Genomic DNA, 22,999 nt, shown 5'->3' on the forward strand with positions numbered 1-22,999 from the left:
CTGGATGAACATTGCCTTTTCTTCATACCAGTAATTCACTTTCATAAATTATAGTTCATAACTCACTTTGTACTTCATAACTCACTTACTTAAATCTCCACTTTTAACATGACTGAGGGCTGCCCATGCAGTCAATGACTGCAAGTATCTATAACAACTGTGGTGAAGCCTGTGGCAAAAAATTAGCAGAATGAAATTGATACTAAAGCATGTAATAGGATAAGGGGTACCTGGTGAGGTGCAGTTGGTGTTCAGATTTACTCAGCAGTTCTGTCAGTTTTAGGCACTCCTCTCTGGCTCCTGTCACATCCTGCTGGGCTTGTTCCAAATGCTGTTTGTTCCCATTCAGCTCTAGTCCCAGTTTTTCTATTTTCTTAGAAAATTGTAGAACCAAGGAAAGTATATTTAAAAAAATGCAGAGAGATACATTTTAAGACAATAAATCTTAATGTGATCAAAGCTCCTGAAAAGTAATGCACACTTTTGTTTTACAACAGTAGTTTTTTGGTAAAAACAGCAAAACAAGCAAATGAAAGTATTTGAAATTACATTCTTATGAAATGCCAAAATGCGTATTGTATTTAAAGACATTAATGCACAATCAGTGTTAATGTCTTCATGCAGCTTAAGAGATGCACACATTCAATCATTTTCCGATATTCTCATGTGAAGGCTTCCATATTTGTGTCCCGAATTCACTGTGCTAGAAAGCCAGAAGGCAGCAGAACAGCAGCCATCTTCAGAAGCTGCTGGACATAGGATAGCTCTTGTGGTTATTTGTTTTGCTTATCTATTACATAAGCAATGACATGTGGGAATTTAGCTTTGTCATATTCACATAGTATTACGCAAGAGAATAAAGGTCGTTTTGTGATTTTACCATTATTGAAAATAAGTTATTTATGACTGACAACTGAATCCTAAACATACCAGCTGCTGTGAATCCTACAACTTTCTTAACATCATTAGTACTTATATGTCAGCTAAACATAGTAAGTAAGTATAACATAGTCAACGAGTCTATTTACAAATAACAATAGGCAAATTTGTACAATCAGCATCTTTAGTTCCAGTGAAGCATACTGGACTTAATATCTCTAAATTGATTCATATTATCAACAATTTAAACATTTTTCACAAATATTCTCAGAAGGAATATATTTTGCTCCAAGTCCATATACAACATACAAGTACCTGTAGAAACACACCTGTAATGTAATATTATACTTTGTCCTAAGGATGCTTTTAAGGGGGCCAGTGGAGTAAGAACAAGCTAACAAAGTAATTTTATCATGTAGTAACTATTCTGCACTAACTCCCTACAAAAAATATTTATTCATCGTTGAGGCTAGAGGGAACTTCCATGTTTTTCAGTGAACTAAACTGTGAAAGGTCATTTGTAGTACAGAATAAAATTGTTCTTATAAGGAGTTAGCGCTGAATAGCGATTATACTTTAAATTTATACCATAACTTATTTTGTGATAGCTTCCTCATGTAGACAAGCCTCAGTATCTTTAGTTAATGAAATTATTAATTCAAACATACTACAAGAACAAATGAATGCAATTCAGCCCCAATATTTGCACTTGAAGCACCTTCATAATAATGTTGTCTCTTTTCCTCCCATGCAAATGTTAATCTAAACCACTGACAATAAGTCATGATGTTGCAGATAGATACAATCTTTTCATCCAGAAAAAGGTTTCATAATGTTCTTTTTTTTTTTAATTTTGCTAATTACTTAACTGTACCTTTTCTCCCCCAAGAGCACTCAACAAAGGTTCATGATGAAAATTTTGTCTAGAATTTGAATGTCACCTTGCTTTATCACATAGACTACCTACCAAATTAAATCGGTAATTCCAAGTTCAAATACAAAGACAGTGAAACTATTGGCAAAATTACGAGTACTTTTCCCCTCTAAAGAACGTAACAACCAATTACGCTGTCAGAATAGTTTAAAACCAGGTGTGCAAACGTATTCAGTTACATATGCTTTGCCCTTCCACTTATTTCCAGAGACTTCTGCATATTTTAAGTAGAACAACAGGAGTCTCAGTGGGTTCTCTACATTTGAGCCCTCTTAACAGCAGCAGTTCATTATTGTCATTGTTATTTCTCCATTTATAGTAAGCAGGGACACAAGTTCTTCACTGTCTTTACAAGTTAAAGATAGGGAAGTTCTACAACGTTCTTAAAATTTGCTTTAAGAATACATCCATTCAGCATACCTTTAAAAAAACCAAACCACAAGTTAGTCAAACAGCATCAGCTAAGTATTTGAAAAAGCATGAGCACAGCTGAGAACATAAATACACTCTAGATCACTCCTTCAGGGAAAAGTTTCAAGGAACAGATGGGCTTTACACCATTGCCTCGAGTTAAACAGGCTCAGTCAGGTTTTGACACAGACCCACAGAAGGAAGCAAATTCCAAGTGCAAGAACCTCTGGTGAAAATATTCTGCTTCCATCAGCCAGATGTTGAACCTGCAGGGTTGAACTCAAGAATACATCCATAGATTTCAGTTGTCATGAAAGTGCAGAGGGAAATTCTCAATGATTCCATGACAGGATCTTTAAAGATTCACATGAGTCTAATGATTTCTATAAAAAGTATCAAGAGAGGAAACATTGGTTTTGAAGAACAATTTTACTTCTGCTACTTTCATCAGTATTCAAAAATCAGAATCAGCTCCCTTACACACACTCATAACACACATGTATGTGCGTGTTGGTGCATGTGTGTATGTGTTTATAGATTTATATAAATATATCTTAAAATACCAATATTTAGAGGTAGTCACAGCAGGAGCTATAAGAAGAGTAGGAATTCTACACAAGAATTCTGGCAATGACCATGGCTGAAACAGCAGACAACCTCATGTGAAAGGGATGGCAGAAAAGTACCATCCAAGAGAACATGCTAACAGCAACTCAGAAACCAGAAACATCTAATCCAGGTATATTTAGGGATATCAATTAAATTCTTCTTTTTCAAACACCAGAAAACATTCTTTGAAAATAATTTGGTAGGAGCCACACATTATCATGCTGAAAACACACAGTCCATACTCTGAACGCTACCTGTTACTTTGGTTTAAAAACTCTGACAATAGTTTGAAACATTTAAAGCCTCCCAACTTGACACTAGGTCATACAATAAAAACCCAACGTGCTTCCCCCTCCTGCAAACAGCAATAGTCTCACAAATGTATACACTCTATCCTGAAATATGTCAAGTCCAGTCCAGCACTAGGTAATCACAATAAAATCAGAATTTAAAATACAAAGAAATTACAGAACAAATGAATCTTCTCCACTGTTCCTGCAAGGAACTTTATCAGACAGCATCTTTCCAAAACTGCTCAAAACTAGTTTTTGTGTTACTTTTAGCTCCCATTTCTTCTTCCGGGAAGCTGCAAGCAGTTCTGTAGCTGTGCTATCTGGGCCCCAGTGTAATTGTAGGGAGAGAAACAGAAACAAACCACCAACTAAAGTATTTTGCTGACAACTCTGCTTCTCATGCAGCGTTAATTTGATCCCTCAGTGCCTATCACTTGTGATACAGCTTTTTACAACATGATCAGAGAGTATTTCTTCAAGGTACTTAACTTTTCAATGTATGTGAGAGACAAGAGATGGAGCACAGAACCGCAAAAAGACAGATGACAATCTTGCATTTACCAAAATCTGAAACAGATTTTCAGTATAACAAGGAACAGAATTATCATAATGTATACGTACAACAAGACTACATTAAGGTTGGAACAGGCAGCTTCTGGTGCTTAACTCCATAACTTTAATATTCTTATTACTTCCACACATAATTTTAAAAGTACTATTTCATCTGTCTTGCACTGCAGTTGCCTAAACTCACAGGAATATCAACAGGCACTTTGCCATTGAAAGATGCCAGGCTAAACCTCAGTAAGAGAAACATCATTATTAGTATGTTGAAACACATTAACATCAGTCCACATGCGTATCCAATTCACTTACAAGAAAGAAGTTTTACTAAACAAAAATTAAAGCACTGGTTGAACAGCACTGCAGTAAAATTTTACTCTATATCAATTATTATTTTTTCAGTATTGCCACCAACCACCTTTTATATTTTAAGTTTTCCACTTTGAAGCATATAGGACTCCTCTATATTTTTTTCTTGAAACACTTAAGATGAGTGTTTCAATTCTCACTCATCAGTTTATGATGAGTTTACAAATTATCTTTTGATTTTCACAGTGCATTTTCAAGTGAACACACTGGACAGTGACATAAATGCAACTTACTGGAAAACATAAAAGATGATTTCTCAAACACTGGGTCAGTCTTCAAATATCCTCTTCATAAATTATCTGAAAGTATCTTCACCTAACAGTACTTATGTATGTTGTAAAAATGTGCTGTTTAATTACCTAGACATCTCTTTATCTCTGGAAATTCGGATAAAATTAAAGAATAATTTCATTCAAAACAAACCAAATTAAAAATTAAAATAATTGTTTAATTCTTTTCATACTGATGCTGACTCTACTGTATGCAGAAAAACACAACTTTAAATTCAAAACTAGCAGATGTTTTTCACAGAATTTTAAATAGCAGCAAACTGACAGAAAAGACAAACGCCTTTTTAAAAAAAAAAACAAATGAGAATGATTAATCAGTGACAAAAGAACTCATACTCTGAAGTAAATGCAAAAACAACTTTAGAAGCCTTCTAACAAAATCAAAAATATATTAAAACCAAATGAATTAATAAGTGATTTATGACATTCACTGTTGTAACAGTATGCTCACACACCAGGCAAGAAAATACAGAATATAACCTGAAAAATAAATTCTGCACTGACTATACCATTGCACAAATTCCGCATTAAAATAATTCTGGAGGGGTAAATATTTTTATGAGCTTACAGTACTTTCTTTTTCCTTCATACTTCATTCTCCACCATTATTAAAAGATTAAAGTGATATAAAATAAAACAAAAAAGAGAAGAACAAAGTAATAAAAAGTGAAATATAATTACTGTAGTGGTTGTATTGGGAGGCACATCCCCTAAAGACAATCAACATCTATAAAAATACATACACTTCAAATTAATACACAGTAAAATTTTACAGGCCCTGATGTTCAGATGCTTAGTTTCATTTCCTAAAGCAGCCTTTCAAAGCAGTGAAATCAGTGATAGTGCACAGGGCTGAGGCTATAATTAAGGACTATGAGGTACCACCAGTACAGCCATTCACATACAATTATATATAACAGTGACAGGAAATTTTTGCACTGTTTAACATCGATCTCAATCCATGTTGCGTTGTTTACTTATTAATATACTAATTAATCAGGGACAGAACAATCATATTCTATTATAACACTATTTTTTTTAATTTTTATTTTTTAATTTAAAAAACCCAACAAAACAAGACTGTTTTTGTGGCAAGATTTTGAGGTATTTTACTTGGAGGAAAGATGGCTATCAGTCCATATGCAGCAGGGGTCACTTGCAGTCATTTCTATCCTAATCCTGATATCAATCAAGCAACACTATGTTCTGAGTGGTCTCTAAACCTCAGACCTCCCAGGCATGGCCATCTGACATAGCATATTGCACCTGAAGAACCATCCAACTTTGTAAAGATAGTTAGGGGCCATGACGAGGTTAACCCCTGCCACGTCCCAACGATATTTTTCTCCCTTTTGCGCTCTATATGAATTACTGCTGCTTCCCATTCAAAACTGAATGAGGCTACAAAGCAGTTATGAAAATTTGGTTTTAAAGGGGAAATCTCCTTTCTGGAAGTAGATTTATTATAAAGCTATGAGAAAATACAAATACATTGTGAGAAAACAATGTACACAAGGCCTAAAAGAGTCACAAAGACCACCTCTTTTGAAGAGGTGAATTCAAAAAAATCCTGAGACAACTGCAAATTCTACAAATCATTTAGCCCAAAACAAAAATGTGAAAAAACCTTTCATGACATGAAAGGCAACTAATGTGAGCAGAAACACAAGAGAAGTAGTCCCAGTACACAACCATGGTTCTTTTGAAGCGTTTTCCCTATGGCTGGCTCATAAATCAATTGACCTCTAAAGACCAGAAGGACAAGCAAAGACATAACCTAGATAAGCAATGCAGGCTGTAATTTGTTGGGTGGCTGTTATTTTAGCCTGATCTGGTGGGACTCCTGAATTCCTCAAAGAAAAATAATTCTGTGACCATTATGTCCCTCGTACTGCAAAGAAATGTAACGGCACCTGGCCATACTGTGACACCTGATGTGCTCCTCTAAAAGGCAGAGCCTCAAGACGAGAGCCATTACCTAAGCAAAGGTCGGCAGCCGCAAACTCTCGGCTTCCAAAAAGATTGAGAATTAATAGGAGACAAGACGCTGCAGTTTGCTAGAAAGAGCAGGGGTGCTGGATGAACTTCCTGGGAATAGCATAGGGGGGGAATGCTCCTAAATGCACACATCTTTAAATCCCGTTAAAGCAAACTTTCTACCTGTAATTGTGCGCTAGGGCAAGAAAAAAATTCATGTTGCTCAGTATACATTTATGAATACACACACACAATTTTTTAATTAAGCCATAGTCTTAGATGTCTTCCTTTGTGCAAAGAGCAACATGGCCCCTGGATACTGTGGGTAAATACCCTGGGAAACTGACAAGAGTGAATGGCTGAAATGTATTATACAAGGATTTTACCTCATTATTTCCCCAAAAATATTTGCTTTCAATTTGCCAAAATATTTGAACGGCAATACTATTTCAGGAACAAAACTTCGAAACCCATAGAGATTACTACAGTCACATTTTTAACAGACAACATTGCTGTACTAGAGATTAGCTCAGCAGCCACCGGCAGAGATATGAAAGAGATTTTATTCCACAGTGGAACAAGATTTTTTTTTTTTTTTCTTAATTGCACTGGGGGTAGAGGCTGGGAACAGAGGAGAGAATGGGGTTTGGCAAAATAGATCGTTTCCTTGCTGATAAAGGAATTTCAGAAAAGGAGGGATGCACATAGAAAAAAGGGGAAGATTACTCCTACTCCATTGTTGAAAAACAGGAGAGAACAAAACTTAATTCCTTTTATCCTTTCAAACATGTATTTGAGATCACTGATGTGGGATTGGCTCTTTTTTCTTGGACAGCATTAAGGAATAGCTGGAAAAAAAACCTCTGCATTAACAAGCAACAAGTTATAGTTGGGTACTTTTACAGTCTCTTTCTTCTGATTGTTGGCATGACTTATTGATAAAGCAACCACTTTTCTAGTCTAAAGAAAAAAAACCCAACAAAACCCAAGCATTTCTTTAAATATAATGCATATATTTATTTATATTATTTATTTATTATATATTATTTATTTATACCAAGAGCTATGCAATACTTTTCCTACTCTGAATGATGTTTAATGCACATAAATTATTCTCCCTTTCCATATACTACTGGGGTGACATCACACCGGATGACAGAACATGGATCAAGCTTACATGGGACAACTACACCTACGAACCATAAAATCCTGATTACCAACTGGGTCATTCTTCTTAGCAGGCCAGCTGCTTAGGGGAAGCAGACCGGTATAGAAAATGCAGACCAGTCAGTACAGAAAATTCTACTACTGGGAATCCCAGTCCCAGAGATTTTTCTTATGACAACATGACTAAGAATTTAATTAAGGCTGATCATATCACTGATCCTTGAGGAACGGATGGCTGACAGGGGACAGCAATGCCATAGCAGAGGAGCATCAGCCACATCATATTTGTAATTAAACATTTCTTTGTTATATATTGCAGGGTTGTAGATCAATGTTTTTCCTCAAAAAACTTGAAACGAGTTCAGTTACAGCAAAGGTGATCACATTTTCTTCATGCTTTTTTGTCCAAAATCAATTTGGTTTTCCTACTTTTAAGGCCATTATACTCAAGGTCAGGCCTTGATGCTAAGAGTTTCAATCTAGTATTTTAAAGCGTGACTCATGGAAGTCTGGTACCTACTCATAAAAGGACATTTCAGTGAAGCAGTGTCTTTAGAAGTTTGTACTGGTCTTGCATTGGACACACTGCAGCATTTCCAGGATATATACCCAAATTCTTGGCCTGCATTATTTCCAATGAAGACAGAGTCCGTAATCTCTCCACTTATAATATCTAAATTAGGTTACTATAAATCATGGATTTATGACAAATGAGATAAACGTTCCCAAAATACCTTTTGGCAAATGCGTTTGGACTGCAATTTTGCCAGATTTTTATTTGTCTGCAAAATTGTCAGTCTATACTGTACAGAGACATCATTTAGGTTCTGTCATACTACACAAAAATGCTTTGATGTGCAGCTCTTTCCATTGGTATAGGTTGTGCATATCAGTGACTCTCCGACTTCTTTTTATTTGGGCTCATGAACTTCCATACAGGCAACTCTTAAAAATCTGAGGGTTTTGGTGTAGTATTTCCAGAGCTTTTCATTCTGTCACCTATAAGGTAGGCAACAGAATTCTGTAATCCCCTGCTTCAAACTACATTTGCTGAATTTTAGACAGTATTAAAAGAATGTTTTTTTACAGGTTAAGATTAACAGCTTGGATTTATTTCTACACAAAGTATTTATCCAATTCCTCAAAACATGGTAAAATAAAATTTAAAAGCTTCAGTCAGTTTCTGAAGTGGGATTTAACATGTCCTGTCGCTTTATTACAAGGAGACCACAACTCCCAAGTGGTGCAGTGTTACTGGTAAGAACTATCTAACAAGGATGACGCCCAAATTCGCTAGGACTGCATAAACCAATACTACAAAAAAACCTGTTTTCACTTCTACATGCTGAAGCTTGCAACATTTTATAAACCAAATTAAAATTATTTACAGACAAACAGAAAGCAGTGTACTTAATTTTTATTTTTATAATGCAGGGCAGAAAGGAGCAAGTGATGCTAGTCTGAGGAAACAATTTCATAGTGTGTCAGAAATATGATTTCTATTAGAAATGTGTAAGTTATGCCACATAGTGTTTCCAAATTCACAGAAAAAGTATTATAAAAGTGAAGTACTGCTGTGTCAAATATGCCACACAATTTTTGTTCTAATAACAGCTATTTAGGTGAGGGCGTGACTTTTCTCTGATATAGCTGTGCTAGTACAACCCCTAGTGTGGGCAGAGTTTACTGCCATGAAGGCATTATACTCGTGTAACTTAGAAAGCTTGCCCGTAGGAAGGAAAAAGTATTACGTAAGGCACTGTTATTTCAGCACAGCTACATCCACAATGGGAGGGCTGAAAGAGAAGAAGAGAGGGCAGTAGGTTATGCTACTTTACAACACACAGGGCCAGATGAACAGATGCAGGTTTTGGGTAGAGAAACTGTGTGGTATGTGTCTTCTCCCCACCCCCTCCATAATCCTCGTGTTAATCAGGATCATGATGGATGATATTACAAAACACTTATTCAGTTTAAATGGCAACATTGCTCATTGCTTCTTCCTTTTTATTCTAAGAAATATTCGTGTCAAATATTAATAACAGGTAGTCATACAAAGGTGCCAATATTTGTATTAGTCTTAACAGGGTAATAAAGTAGGAAAAGAGAAATTAGAATAAAAGAAAATAAGACCAAATATATATACTCCCTTTAATTTTCCAAAATTATACAAATGCAGTTTTGAAGAACTTAAATATCAGTGTATGATAAATATTTATCTGTATTTACTGACATATAATATATGTATCTGTTCATCCTAAATTGTACATATGGGGATTTCTGCCTATTCTGGCACACCTGATTAATCCCTTTTTAAAAGTCACTACAGAGAAACTAAAATACATCTTCAAATCTGAAAGTTATCCACAGCACAATTAAAAATACAATCATACTTCAAGAAACAGTAAAGTTGCTTTCAATATATCAAAAGACAATCTGAAACATGAGCCTTGTCTTTTAAAACAGAAAAATGCCCAATTTAATATAGAATGGCCTGAAAATATTCACACATTGTTGTGTCTCTGCTTTTAAAAAATAAATACTTATCTATTACGAACAGATGGTGGCCAAGGAAGGTATCAACTCACTCTCTTAGCCAGAAGGTCAGGTCATGGCTGAGAGACCAAAGAACAATTACTGTTTGCTCTTCATTGCCATATAAGATGAAACATTTTAGGTTTTTCTTTAAATACAAAGCTAGATGCAATTGCGCTGTTTTCATTTCATTTAAATGAAATAATTTTCAATGACTTACTATTATTGGATAAAATTTTACAAAAAAACACAACAAAAAACCCCACCCCAAAATGTACACACATTCTTTTTGGTTGCCTTTTAACATATGAAATAATATTAGGACCTCTACAGAACTTTCTTGGTTACTAGAGCCACAGCTATAAACCAGCTGCTAGATGCTGAGCCTGAGAATTTCAAAATAGTTTGTTTTCCTTTTTTTTAAAAGAACCAACAATCATATTTTAACAATATAATTACTTTACGCATTACTGAATTACTCTAATAATCTTTGCTGATAGGAACTCCCCCTCCCATCATTTCACTTTATCAAATTATAAATCACCACATTTTGGTGTATTCATTCCCACACCGAATGAAATACCAGTATGTCGATACATGAGGTTAAAATATTTTGTTGAATTTTGCAATTTGTTCAAAAGGCAATCCTTAAGCAAGTTGGAGAACAGGATTTAAAAACCAAGATACTTCTTCAAATATCTTATTAAACACATCCTGTTTTATTTGTATGCCAAGATTATGCCAACTCTCTTATCTGTGATATCTGTCAAGACACAGACGACAAGCCTGTTTTTTGTTTTTTAAAATGTCCTTAGGCCTAAAGGATGCAGGAGTAAAAAAAGAAAAAAAATCCAACCCTGAAAACAAAATGCTTTTAAGGCCCCTGTTTTTCTGCACTGTATACTTTTCTATACATATTGAAGAGTTATTTTACCTAGTAAACTTCTACTTTTGGATTTTACATATCTTTTGATTATATTTTGAATTAATATTGCTTCCAGCCTAAGCTCATACTTCATTAAATTAATAAACTTATTGTCCTACATTAATATTTTGGGGAACTGATAAATAAAAATATAATTTTAGAAATACCACATTTTTCCCTACAGGACTGATGTGTTCACTGATTTATAATAAAAAGAACAATTTAAAACCCATAGGCTGCTCTAATAACAAAATGCATATAAAAAAAAATCCTCATGTGCATCTTATACATCTGTGTATTCAGAAGACATCCACTCTCATGTGCAAATCATAACTTATGAAGTAACAACTGGAAGTTGGAAAACCTAGAGAAAAATGTATAGAACCTCAACAAAAAGGGCACTTCAAAACATGAAGATTACACCTGTTCAAGCTGTTTGCCAAGTATGTCGCAGGTTACTCTAATAATCTTTCTTACTGCATGGGATGTTTTCTCACAGGCTACCTCTAAGGCATACACTGGTTTTTGTATTATTATAAAACACAGTTTTAGATAATCAACAATTAATGCCTAGTGGAATTTTTATATAGTTTTTTCTTCTAAATGGTTATTTTTTGTTTTGTTTTGTTTTTAACTTTTCTATGAATCCCAGCATTCATTAACCTTGAATCTTTAAAGAAACTGGAAGATAAATGATTTTCAATTTTGGTATCATTACATTATACTTAGAATCTCTAATTTTTTGTCAGGCTGCATGTATGCGTAATTATGTGTGGATTTATTTGTGAGAAAAAGTGTATAAACATATGTATATAGTACATACAATTTAATTACGCTGTATTAATACATATGATAGAGTAATTCTATATGACAGCATGGGATGAGTATTATGTAAAACTGAACATACTAGGGCTGAAAACAAGAATAAGATAACCAAGAGGTATTTATTTAACAGTAATAGCTGGCCTGTTGCCATAAATTTAGAAACCATTTAACAGTAATAAATGACCACTACTAGAAAAACGAATCATTCCAGCTTCCGAAATAACCCTTCTCAGGTTTCTAATAACTGCAAAGTTATAGCAGTATTATCTCTTACCTGGTCCTTAATTTCAAGCTCCCTTATAGTTTTTGTTCTGTACTCTCTGAGCTCCTTTTCTGCCTCATCCTTCTTCATTTTGGTTTGATTCAACTGATAGCGCATTTCTCCACACACCTGTTAGATTACACAGACAACATGATCTGTAGCTTGAAGAATCCATAGCCCAGGGTTTGCTATTAGATCTTTTGGTGCCCTCTAGAGGTCATTTAAATGCAACATATTTTAATTTACAGATTTTTAAGACTACACATGGTAAATGTTTTTATATAAAAAGGTGAATCTGAATTCTCTACACAGTCATTAACTTTGAAATATGCAGTGCCTTCTAGATTCAATTATATTTAGATCAAGATTTTGCTAAGTATAAATATTTATGTTGTAAATACATGTGCTACTAAATACAGTTAAACTACAGTTGCTGGTTTTATATTCTTCTCCCATTCTCTCTTAAAATCCCAAGAAAGTCTGTGTCAACACTTTTAAAACCCACAAGTAAAGGGTCTATCGCACTACATTTTATATATGGGCATAGTCTTGCCAATTTTCCACTGTTAAGAAAGAAAATGTTTAGATGTTAATACAATAATTTTCAAAATTACATCAGAAGATTAAGACTTACTACAAACTGAAGATAATTTTTTTAAAAACAATGCCTAATTCAAATATATGCATGGGCCAGAAGAAAGGTATCAGAGCAACATTTAAAGAAACCCAGTATCACTTTCAAAAAGGCAGCAATTATCCCCTGCTGTTGGGATGTTCTTTACGTTACCTCCTCATTCCTTTCCACCTGAAGGCAGCTCAACTTCAAAGGTTCTAGGGACATCTTAGGAGAAAGAGAAAGAAAAAAACCCCACACCAATCCCTCCCACATAACTTTCACTACTACTGTGCAGGGATGTTATTCTCTCATTTCCCAATCTAAGACTACTTTTAAAGGATTCTGTTTGAACTGATGTGTTGGGAATGGAGAAGGATGGTGGACAAGCCGTCCCCCTTTTTGTCCTTATCCCATGCAATCCCCTCCAATTTGTGCCTGTTCATTTCACCTTAATTGACCAAAGATAAATACATGCACATTCCTTAAGGAAAACACAAATGTGTTTGCTCACAGCTAGAGAACTTTCTTTCCAACTCACTCTGCTTTCCTGACCCACTTCTATTCTTTCACCAGACTTGCTTCCTAGATGTGCACACTTAATTTGCTGCTACAGTCCCCTATGCAATCTCCTCACACACATTCTACAACCCAAATTAATTTCTACTTTTAAGTTTCACTCCCCTTCTCATTTTACTACTTTTTTTTCCTTCTTCTTAAAAAAAAGGTAGGGTAAAAGTAAATGCACATACTGCAATTAAATCACCTTAGGAAAAAAACAAAACCAACTGTCATAACTAAGAAGTTCAAAGGACACTTTGTGAATTTAGCCCCGCTGTAAATAGCACAAGGTAGAAAATGCTCTGAAGAATAGCAAAGTTCTAAAGTATTCTTTTTTTAATACTGAAAAAATATGCAGCTAAAAATCCTAAAATGCAACTGGCATGGATTGCCAACCCTGCCTTTCTACCTCCTCCTTTCTTTATATGAAGGATGTAACAAAGTGTGACACGTCACTTCCTCCAAGCAAAAAAAAAAAAAAATACAGCCACCCTCACCTTCAGCTCCCCCATACATGGTACAAAGGGAATAACGCAGAAGAATCAGCAGATGGTGCTGTCCTAATAATACTGGATTTTTCAGTCTCCTCATAGTTCAGAATGAAAGAAAAAACCTCTCACTCCAAACTTTTTTCCCTGACTTCTGGTGCATGCAGAAAAAAAAACATTTCAGATAAAATTCAAAAGGAAACATGTTTTTATTTTCTGTTTTTAATAATGGCAAACCGAGTTTGGAAACAAGGAGTCTTATTCACAAGCATGGATGTCACTTACATAGTCAATGAAAAATGTCAGGATGATGCACATAGTCCTGACAGCTCAATGCTCGGGGCCCTCCTCTGGGATGTTTGAGATTTCTCAATCCAGAAGCGAGACACAAATGCAGTTTTCCAATCTCCCAGGACAGTGCAGTAACAACACAGCACAGACTACGGCAAGGTGGCCACCTATTCAACTTTGTATTGATTAACTGAAGCAGGGACTGGAACCACAGTGTCACCTCTCCTGGGAGACTGCTTCAAATTGGTAGGCTATAAAATTGTTCTTTCCAGACCAGTGGATATTTATACCTACTACCTTTTTTTCCCACACCCCCCGGTAAGTGATGTTAGTCCTCTGTGAACCCAGTCTGAAAAACCAAAAGCATGTTTCAGCAATAGTAAATCAAACCATTTTGACATTCTTAAAATGCTCCCTCATTTGTCTTTCAGCTGAAGTAGAATTAAATTTTCTAATAAGTTTGGATGACTTTTTGCTGTTAAGTGTTCCGCAATACTTTCACCTATTTCTACCAACAGGAACAGCAGAGGAAGACAGGAGCTGATGAAAACCTCTCCAGAAGTCTCTAGAGACCTAGAGAATGAATTGCTTGCCAAAACCTTGCAGTTAACAACTGGGGAGGTAGGACTGGCCCTAGGATTATTGGTAAAGTATATAGACATTTCAAGAGGTTGTAACAAATCTGAATTCTCAGATTGTCTAGTCTATAGAAATTTAGCACGCCCTCATCTTCATTAAGTTGGAAGTTATTTCTGTAACAACTGAATGAGGAAACTAAGGTAATGAAAATAATCACTTTAACTATATGTCACACTCCAGCATAAGTTTTGGATGGCAATTGTTTTTTCTTTCTCATGTCATGACCCACATTAAGGCTCTAATAGGTTGAAAAATGTACAAAATAAAGCATCCAGAAGTGATACACATACATAGATAGATGTTAAACTACATTTCTTAGCTGGAAGAAAGACCTCTTTTTAAAATGCATATCATCAATACTAATGAATAAAGCAGTACACTACATACAAATTCCACAGGACAGTATTAAAAAACAATTATTTGATACAGCTCCCTTTATTTTAGCATTGCATATCACAGAGATTAGCAATTACAGGACAGGGTTGAATACTATGTTGTCTCATTCACATCAAATGCAATTTTTAATGAAACACTGGCTTGCAGTTTTAGGTAGTGATTTGCATAGTCTGCAAGATAGAAAGGTTAGCTTTTGCATCACAAAGTGACTTGGCAGACTGAAAAAGTTATCTTTTTACATGTGAAATTGTGCCTCTGGGATATTCAGATGAAGTTTACATTTATCCCACCTTCTTTACCAATACAGAGCAAAATGCAGAAAGAAAAAAAATCTTTCAGGCCACAGTGATAAGGAAAACCAAGCTCAATACTCATTTATAAATGCACCTACCTTATTCATCTCCATTTCATGAGATGCAAGCTGATGTTGCGATTCTTCTAACTGGTTAACTAGAGAGTTCTTTTCTCTTGTAATTCTCTCTACCTGAGCCTCCAACATGGCCACATTCTCAGACATGGCCATCACCTGCAAAAAGACCAAGAACACTGTAATGACACAATGTGAATCTTGTGGGACTTTCTCCTTGAAAGAAACTCCATGTAGCCAAAATAGATACTATTAAATACATAATATAAAATTACATATTTATAGTAAAAAGTAATAAAATATAATTTAAAAATATAGCAGAGTATGGCTAAATGATTTTAACAATAGGTTCATTATTTTGAATTGATTTATCACACAATAGTTTACTTGAAACTTTTCATCAACTGGACTAGTCTCCAGGACTTGTTAGTATGGACAAAGTGTCAGAAGCAGCTGGTTGCGTTAGTCTTGCGGCTGTAAGTACTATTTAAGAGCTTCTTATCCATCCTTATGCAGATTGATTTAAACCAAGTCATGTTCCCCCAGCTAAAGAAAACTGTCATTTTAACCACAGATCTTAAATTAATTTTGAAGTTCAAAAAACATTTCAGCACTATAGATCAAAGCATGATTTTGTACAAAAACCATACAGAAATAGCACGTTAAAAATTCTAACTTAATTCAGACCAAATTTTGCTGAATGGTTAAAAAATGTAAAAATAAAACAGAGACAGTGACCCTTCAGCTACTTAGACCTGAAGCTTACTAATGTAAGGGGAAATAATGGTGTCTGACCGTTCTAGATTAACTTACAAGAATTCAAAGCCAAACCTAGAGGATTATGTATTCATAACTACTTTTCACTCATTATACATCCACCTGATTTACATATCATGGCAATTCTCCCCTTCAAACAAATCACTTCATAAAGTGATAAAATATTCATATGCAGGTTGACTTAATGCACAGTATACCATTTCTACCACCTCACAACCCTGAAACATAAAAGTAGTTAATCATATGTAGGCGTAAATCATGCCTATATATAATCATAGTTTTCTACAAAGTCATCCCGTACCTTTAATTACCAAGCATGACATCATCATAGTGTCACTATATGTTAACATCTATGTAGGATTTAGAAAACTGATTACAACTACTCAAAGTAGGAATCAGTTCCAGTAAAACATGGAGTGAATTTTTTTTACCAAAAAAGGTAGGAAATGGTTGTCTAATAGGCTGTATTTTGGAGTGCATACTCTGCTCTAAAGCAAATCTGCAACTAAACACCTAAATGCATAAGAGTGATAACTTCCAATAGATAGCAAGGATTCAAACAAGGAATTGCTTAATAATGTCTCATTGTCTCTAGTGAAAGGTTAATTTTTTCACTTTGCCTTCGCAACACATTTCTGACGATGACTTACAACAGTTCACTTTCTTAAATATCACTTAGCCCCTATCACTGTGCTTAATTCCTGTTTTAATATCTGGAACTGGAGTCAAAGGCTTTGCCTTCCTGTAGTAGCTTCAGAACATTATTCCATCATCTCATAATACCAGAAATACAACCGTATCACTGTGGTTCCCTGCCTATGTTAGTAGCTTTGCAGCCACTTCACAAGCAACAACACTACCAAAGCACCTCCTCTTTTTTTAAAAACTTAAATAGTTTATCCTGTGCAGTCTGTGCTCTCCAGGTCTTATAAACTTTATGGCTTATTTCTAAAAGTAGTCCAAAAAAAAAAAAAAAAAAAAAAAGAAAATCCTTGTGGTTTATACTCAGATTATACACTAGCATCCAGAAGTCTAAAACAAGATTATCAAGGTTCTGTTGTAATGGTCACAGTATAAACGATGAGACAGATGCTGTCTCAAGGACTTTATGAAGATCAGTAAAAGAGAAAAAAAGAGATTCCAACACATTTCTGCGGTGGGCAAATTAAGCATATGATAAAACTACTCTGAAAAATACCAGATTAGAATGCAATTACAATGTTATAATATAATTAGTATATATCTATACGTAAGCTCAAAATAGCAAGGAATCCTAAATCTGACAGGCTAACTTCTGAATGCTTGACATGGCAACCTCGGTAATAATCTTTGTAAGAAGCTAGGTACAAACCTTGCATGACATATTACTTAACCCTTTCCTACTTTGACACAGTGCATTAGGAAATATTATGCAAACTAATATGAGCACATAACATTAACAATTTAATACGTATCTAGTGACATAGCATAAAACCCAGTTATTCAGACTCAAAGGATCATTTATCTACCACTGCTTTAAAGCAATGGTAGAAATGATTTACTGACCTCTCAAATCCAAAACAAACAAAATGAAAAACAAGCAAACTGAAAGTTTATAGAACAACATGCTCGTTGTAATACACAAATAGAAAAAACCCAACTCATACCATTGCTGCCAAGTCCTCCCTTTCCTTCTTCATTTCTTCCCGCAGCGCTTCTTTTTCATCAGTCCTCTTATTTAGCTGGGCAGCTAATTCCCTTTCAAGACGATTTTTCTGCCGTTCCATCTCACTTTTCAGCTGCTCACACTGGACTAGAGCCTAGAAAAAAAATGATTTTTTAAAGTGGAAGAAATCTAAATTTTTAAACAGACATGGTATTTATCTAATGCCTTCAGAAAAAACAAGTTCCTATTAAAAAAAGACATCTTTAATTTTTTTGCCTAGCTATTATGACATTTATACATATCCTACTGTGTTAATACCTAAAATAGGATTAACAAATAGAAAACAGATGTACATTTGTATGTATACACATGTCCCACTGTATTTTATAAATCTCTTAGATATTAAAAGTAAGGCAAAGATGGAAGCATTTTTCAGAGTATATATTCCAAATATGTAGCTGTTATTCTAAATCTATGATGATTATTTGCCTTGCACTTAAAATTAATGAATGTATATCACCAGAGCCAGGCTCCAATATTTGACTCATTACAAACACTGTGGTTACTGCCTAACTGCATAGCTGAAGGAAAAATAAACAAATAATATATGCACATCTACTTGTTTTCCCCCTTAAATGAATTACGGACTACAGAAGGCTATGATGAAACCTGGAAGACGTAAATGAAGATATAAAGAAACAATATTTTTTATTTCCGTTTCAGGTTTATCAAATAAAGAAGATTAATGCTAGCAAAAACTCATAAATGTCCTGCTTAATTTGAAGTGCTAAATCACAGGTTATAGATGTGTTTTCTATCAAAATAGAAGAAACATAAGTTCATATGCAAGAAGCACAGTAGACACTATCTTCTAAAAAAGCATCTATCAATTTATGCTGAGGTATCCCTGCCAAAGGAATAGGAGTTGAGTGTTGTCATTTAAAATCAGAAATACACTACTCCATTAAGTAAATGCAAAGTATTCAAAGAACCTTAAGGGCAGCTTTCTAGCCCATGAGTAAACTAGATTCCATTTCATCATTTCAGTGTGTATGGGGTTTGCATGGCAACGTTTTGGTAGCAGGGGTGCTACAGGGGTAGCTTCTCTAAGAAGCTGCCAGAAGCTTCCCTTGTGTCTGACAGAGCCGATGCCAACCGGCTCCATGACGGACCCACCACTGGCCAAGGCCGAGCCCATCAGCGACAGTGGCAGCGCCTCTGGGGTAACAGAGTTAAGGGGGGGAAAAAACCAGCGCAACTGCAGCTGGAGAGAGGAGTGAGAATACACAAGAGAATCAACCCTGAAGACACCCAGGTCAGAGCAGCAGGAGGGGCAGGAGGGGCTCCAGGCACCGGAGCAGAGATTCCCCGGCAGCCCCTGATGAAGACCATGGTGAGGCCGGCTGTGCCCCTGCAGCCATGGAGCTCCACGGGGGAGCAGATCCCCACCTGCAGCCCGGGGAGGACCCCACGCCGCAGCAGGGGGATGTGCCCAAAGGAGGCTGTGACCCCATGGGAGGCCCACATGAGCAGGTTCCTCGACGGACCTGTGGACCCATGGAGAGAGGAGCCCACGCCGGAGCAGGTTTGCTTGCAGAACTTGTGACCCTGTGGGGGATCGACAATGGAGCAGTCTGTTCCTGAAGGACGGCACCCTGTGGAAGGGACCCAGGCTGGGGCGTGAGGGGAAAGTGTTTTAAGATTTGGGTTTTATTCCTCATTATCCTGCTCTGATTGGTAATAAATTAAACTAATTTTCCTCAAGTTGCGTCTGTTCTGACAGTAATTCATGAGTGATCTCTCCCTGTCCTTATCTGAACCCATGAGCTTTTCATTTTATTTTCTCTCCCCTGTCCAGCTGAGGAGGGGAGTGATAGAGCAGTTTTGGTGGGTATCTGGTGTCCAGCGAGGGTCAACCCACCACACACTGCTGCTCAGCATATCCTATTTCAAGGAAGCTGAAGTAACCTGCTTTTAGGAATCCTACTGTATCACCTTTTATTGTCAAATTATTTTTTTTTGAAGTGCTTGTTCTTTTTTTACTTAAAGCCAATCCCCTATATACAGTTTCCTTGGTGTTGGGCTGTTCCTGAGGGAAGCACATTAAACCATAACTTTTAGAGAATGCTTTAACAGTCTCCATTAGTTTATACCAATTCTGTAGGACCCTCCTCAGGATCTCTTTCCCATCACAAGTCTACCTTGGTGAGGGAATTCCTCTGCTATTGCCTTGAATCCTCTTCTGTAGGAATTTATCATCAGCAAATAATTACCTGCATAAGACTGGTGTAGTTTGGCAGACATGTAAAACAATGCAATTCTAGAAAAAATAAGTTGCAAGAAGAAATGTGTATTTTGTTAGCTCCACTGTTCTGACGACATAATGAGCAGTTCAATTATTCTTCTATGACATTTATGTTGAAAATAGATTCCTGGATTTGCTTCAGCTATGGAAGTTTAACCTTACCAGATCTCCTCCTTGCTCTATGCAACAGGCAAGAGGCCACATACCACAGAGACAACCGAAAGACAAGAAAACACGGTGTTTTTAAATTATAAGTAACTGAGGTTAGACTTTCTGTAAACCAGGTGATGAAATTGCAGTTATAATACATTGGGCTTCCAGATGCCAACTCCTCACTTTTCTCATGTGGACTGTTCTGTTGGATTCCATGATAATCAAAAAGGAAAACAGCACTTGACCTTAAAAGTAGAATAGGACTGGGAAAATAAAGGATGGTTTCTACTTACCAAGAGAAATACCAGTACCTGTAAAAATGCTGAATTAATGCAGCATAAGTAAAATATTTCTCCTTGTTCCTTTGTATTACAACAGTTTTTGAGCATGGCAAAAACAGACTACTATTCAGTCTTGTATACAGACAGCACTTCCCATTTCCTTGCTGCAGTGAAGAGGGTGGCCAGTAGAGACTCTACGGAGTTGCTTTCTTTACGTGGCACAAATAGTATAGGTACGAAGACCCATTTTATTAAAGGTTCTACTAATTTGTCTTACTAAATTTTATTCTTAGGCCATATTTCTAACATAAGCTATACTAAATAAGAATTTATAAGAATCTTCTTTTTAAATATTAAAATAAAGATTTCCAACACCAAATGAAAAAAAGAAGGAAGATCAGATCATTTCATTGCATAAAAGAGGAAAAGTATTTTGTGCAGTTTTCAGTGGCATTAAGTCAATAATTTCTATCAGACAACTGTAGAATCTACCCCCAAAAAAGTAAAAAAGTAAGCAATTTAAAAATTTAACTCCTCAGGGACAGGATATGACAGGTGAACAGTGGGGTCAGAAGGATTCTTTCTCTTTGTTCAGTAAAACACAGAGCTGTAATGCTCTGAAGGCAAATTTAACAAGTACATAGGATTTCCAACTCAGCATTTTTTCCCCACTGTTTATAGTTAAAGACCTTACACACACATACTCTCTTACAGCATTGGATGAATAATACCAATTTGATCAGCAGATCAATTATATCAATCTTGACCACTATTAAAAGCAACAGCGTTGCCTTTAAAAAAACCCAAATCTCTCTCAGTTCCATAGTAATTCACTAATAATACAGTAGATGTCACTAAATATCAAGAAAATAATTTAGTTCAATACCAGTTGACTCTACATAGTAACTAGGGCTAACACAAGCATTAGATAAAAACTGGTTTTATCAGTATTATTTACATAGCACCAAAAGCTTCCTGTAACATCAGACAGGACTTCTCATCTTCAAAGACTTCTGTTACCTAACCAGTTCTTCCACTGCACTCATCCGAGGCAAAAGATTTGTTTGTAAGCATTTACATATTTTTTCCAGGGTAGCTCAGAAATGTGATATGAGAATTATCCTCCTACATGTCATGAAAGCCTTTGAAAATTCTACCATTCAATTTCTATCACCTAGCTATGAAACAGAATTTAAGTGATGGCCTAAGAATGGAACACACCCTACAGCCTTGATGAGAATTTAAGAGCTCAAATATAGAGTTCATGTTACTGCTGAGAAACAATCACACAGTACAATCCTTTTAAATCTACAATATCATATCAACACATGATAAAGGTCTTATGTGTGTATTCTCTCATTAGCATGAAAACTAATTAACATTTGCAGTAGATCTGAATACTGAAAAGCTCTTGTTTCTTGATGAAATTACCTTTGTTTTTTCTAAATTGGCCTCTTCTGCCATTTGCACAGCTTGTTTAACTTGCTCACATGCATTAGATTCTCTATGCTGCATCTCTCTCATGTTTCGTCTCAGTGAAACAAGTGCATCCATCAAGTCATCTCTTTCTCTGCATATAAAGAAAAAACAGGTATTTCTTCTATATCTTTTCTCAAGAGAAAAAAAACAAACAGGTATATGAAATATCAAATGTTAACAGATAAAAGACATAAGGGTGGTAAATGAAGCAAGACTAAAACCAGCATGGGTTAAGAGTGAAAGACAGCATGCTGCTAGGTTGGCAGTTATTAAAAGTATAATTTGCTTGATGAACAGTCCTTCACTTCAGAAGGACAGACTTTAATGAAGCTGCCAGTAATGACAACATAGCTCAAGTAATAAATATATTGAAGCTGAGTAACATTCTGTTGGCATTACAAAATGGGGCTCCATGCTAAAAAACAAACAAACAAACAAACAAAAAGAAAAATGGCAAGTTTCCAAAAAAAGAGATTGAAGCAATACGAAATTACATTGTCAGTAAAAGTAAAATAGGGAGAAAAAAATAAAAGGAATAGTTAGGTTCAACAAGTAATTCAGATCACTAAGTATATAAAATGAAAATCCATAGCCCTTTACTGCAAACTGGAACTAAACTAAACAATAAAACTTCTGGATTTTACATCCCTTCTGAACTTTTGTTAACTAAGAAACTGAGCTTTATACCAAACGGTGAAGCACCATTGGTAAAACCGTTAATAACAAACTTCACCTTTTCATTATTTTGATATGTTGAAAGCTTTTCAATTAAAAGTATAATTGCCTGTGTTTTAAGTTCAACTAGAGACTCTGGCTGAAAACTATTGTGTTTGGGTTTTTTTCTTCCTTCATGTTGTGTAGAATAATAACACAGTTGTATTTGCCAGAGAACTAACAGCCATATTTTCAGATTTAATTTCAACAAGATTTGGGCAAAGTCCCTTTGAAAATCCCTACCAAAATA

At 35.5% G+C, this 22,999-nt stretch overlaps 1 protein-coding gene across 1 annotated transcript in view; it reads right to left on the bottom strand.

The window, feature by feature from the left end:
* The window catches only part of SDCCAG8 (serologically defined colon cancer antigen 8), a gene marked incomplete at its 5' end in the record, with an annotated part of 65,562 nt that overhangs the window by 28,598 nt on the left and 13,965 nt on the right, over positions 1–22,999 (bottom strand). The window contains 5 exons of the mRNA XM_010281818.1: positions 231–373; positions 12,053–12,169; positions 15,420–15,554; positions 17,819–17,971; positions 21,988–22,126. Coding sequence (XP_010280120.1) covers positions 231–373; positions 12,053–12,169; positions 15,420–15,554; positions 17,819–17,971; positions 21,988–22,126 — 687 coding nt within the window. The remainder of the gene's footprint in view (positions 1–230; positions 374–12,052; positions 12,170–15,419; positions 15,555–17,818; positions 17,972–21,987; positions 22,127–22,999) is intronic.

Source organism: Phaethon lepturus, unplaced genomic scaffold, assembly GCF_000687285.1.
Source record: "Phaethon lepturus isolate BGI_N335 unplaced genomic scaffold, ASM68728v1 scaffold3472, whole genome shotgun sequence".
Taxonomy (NCBI): Eukaryota; Metazoa; Chordata; class Aves; order Phaethontiformes; family Phaethontidae; genus Phaethon; species Phaethon lepturus.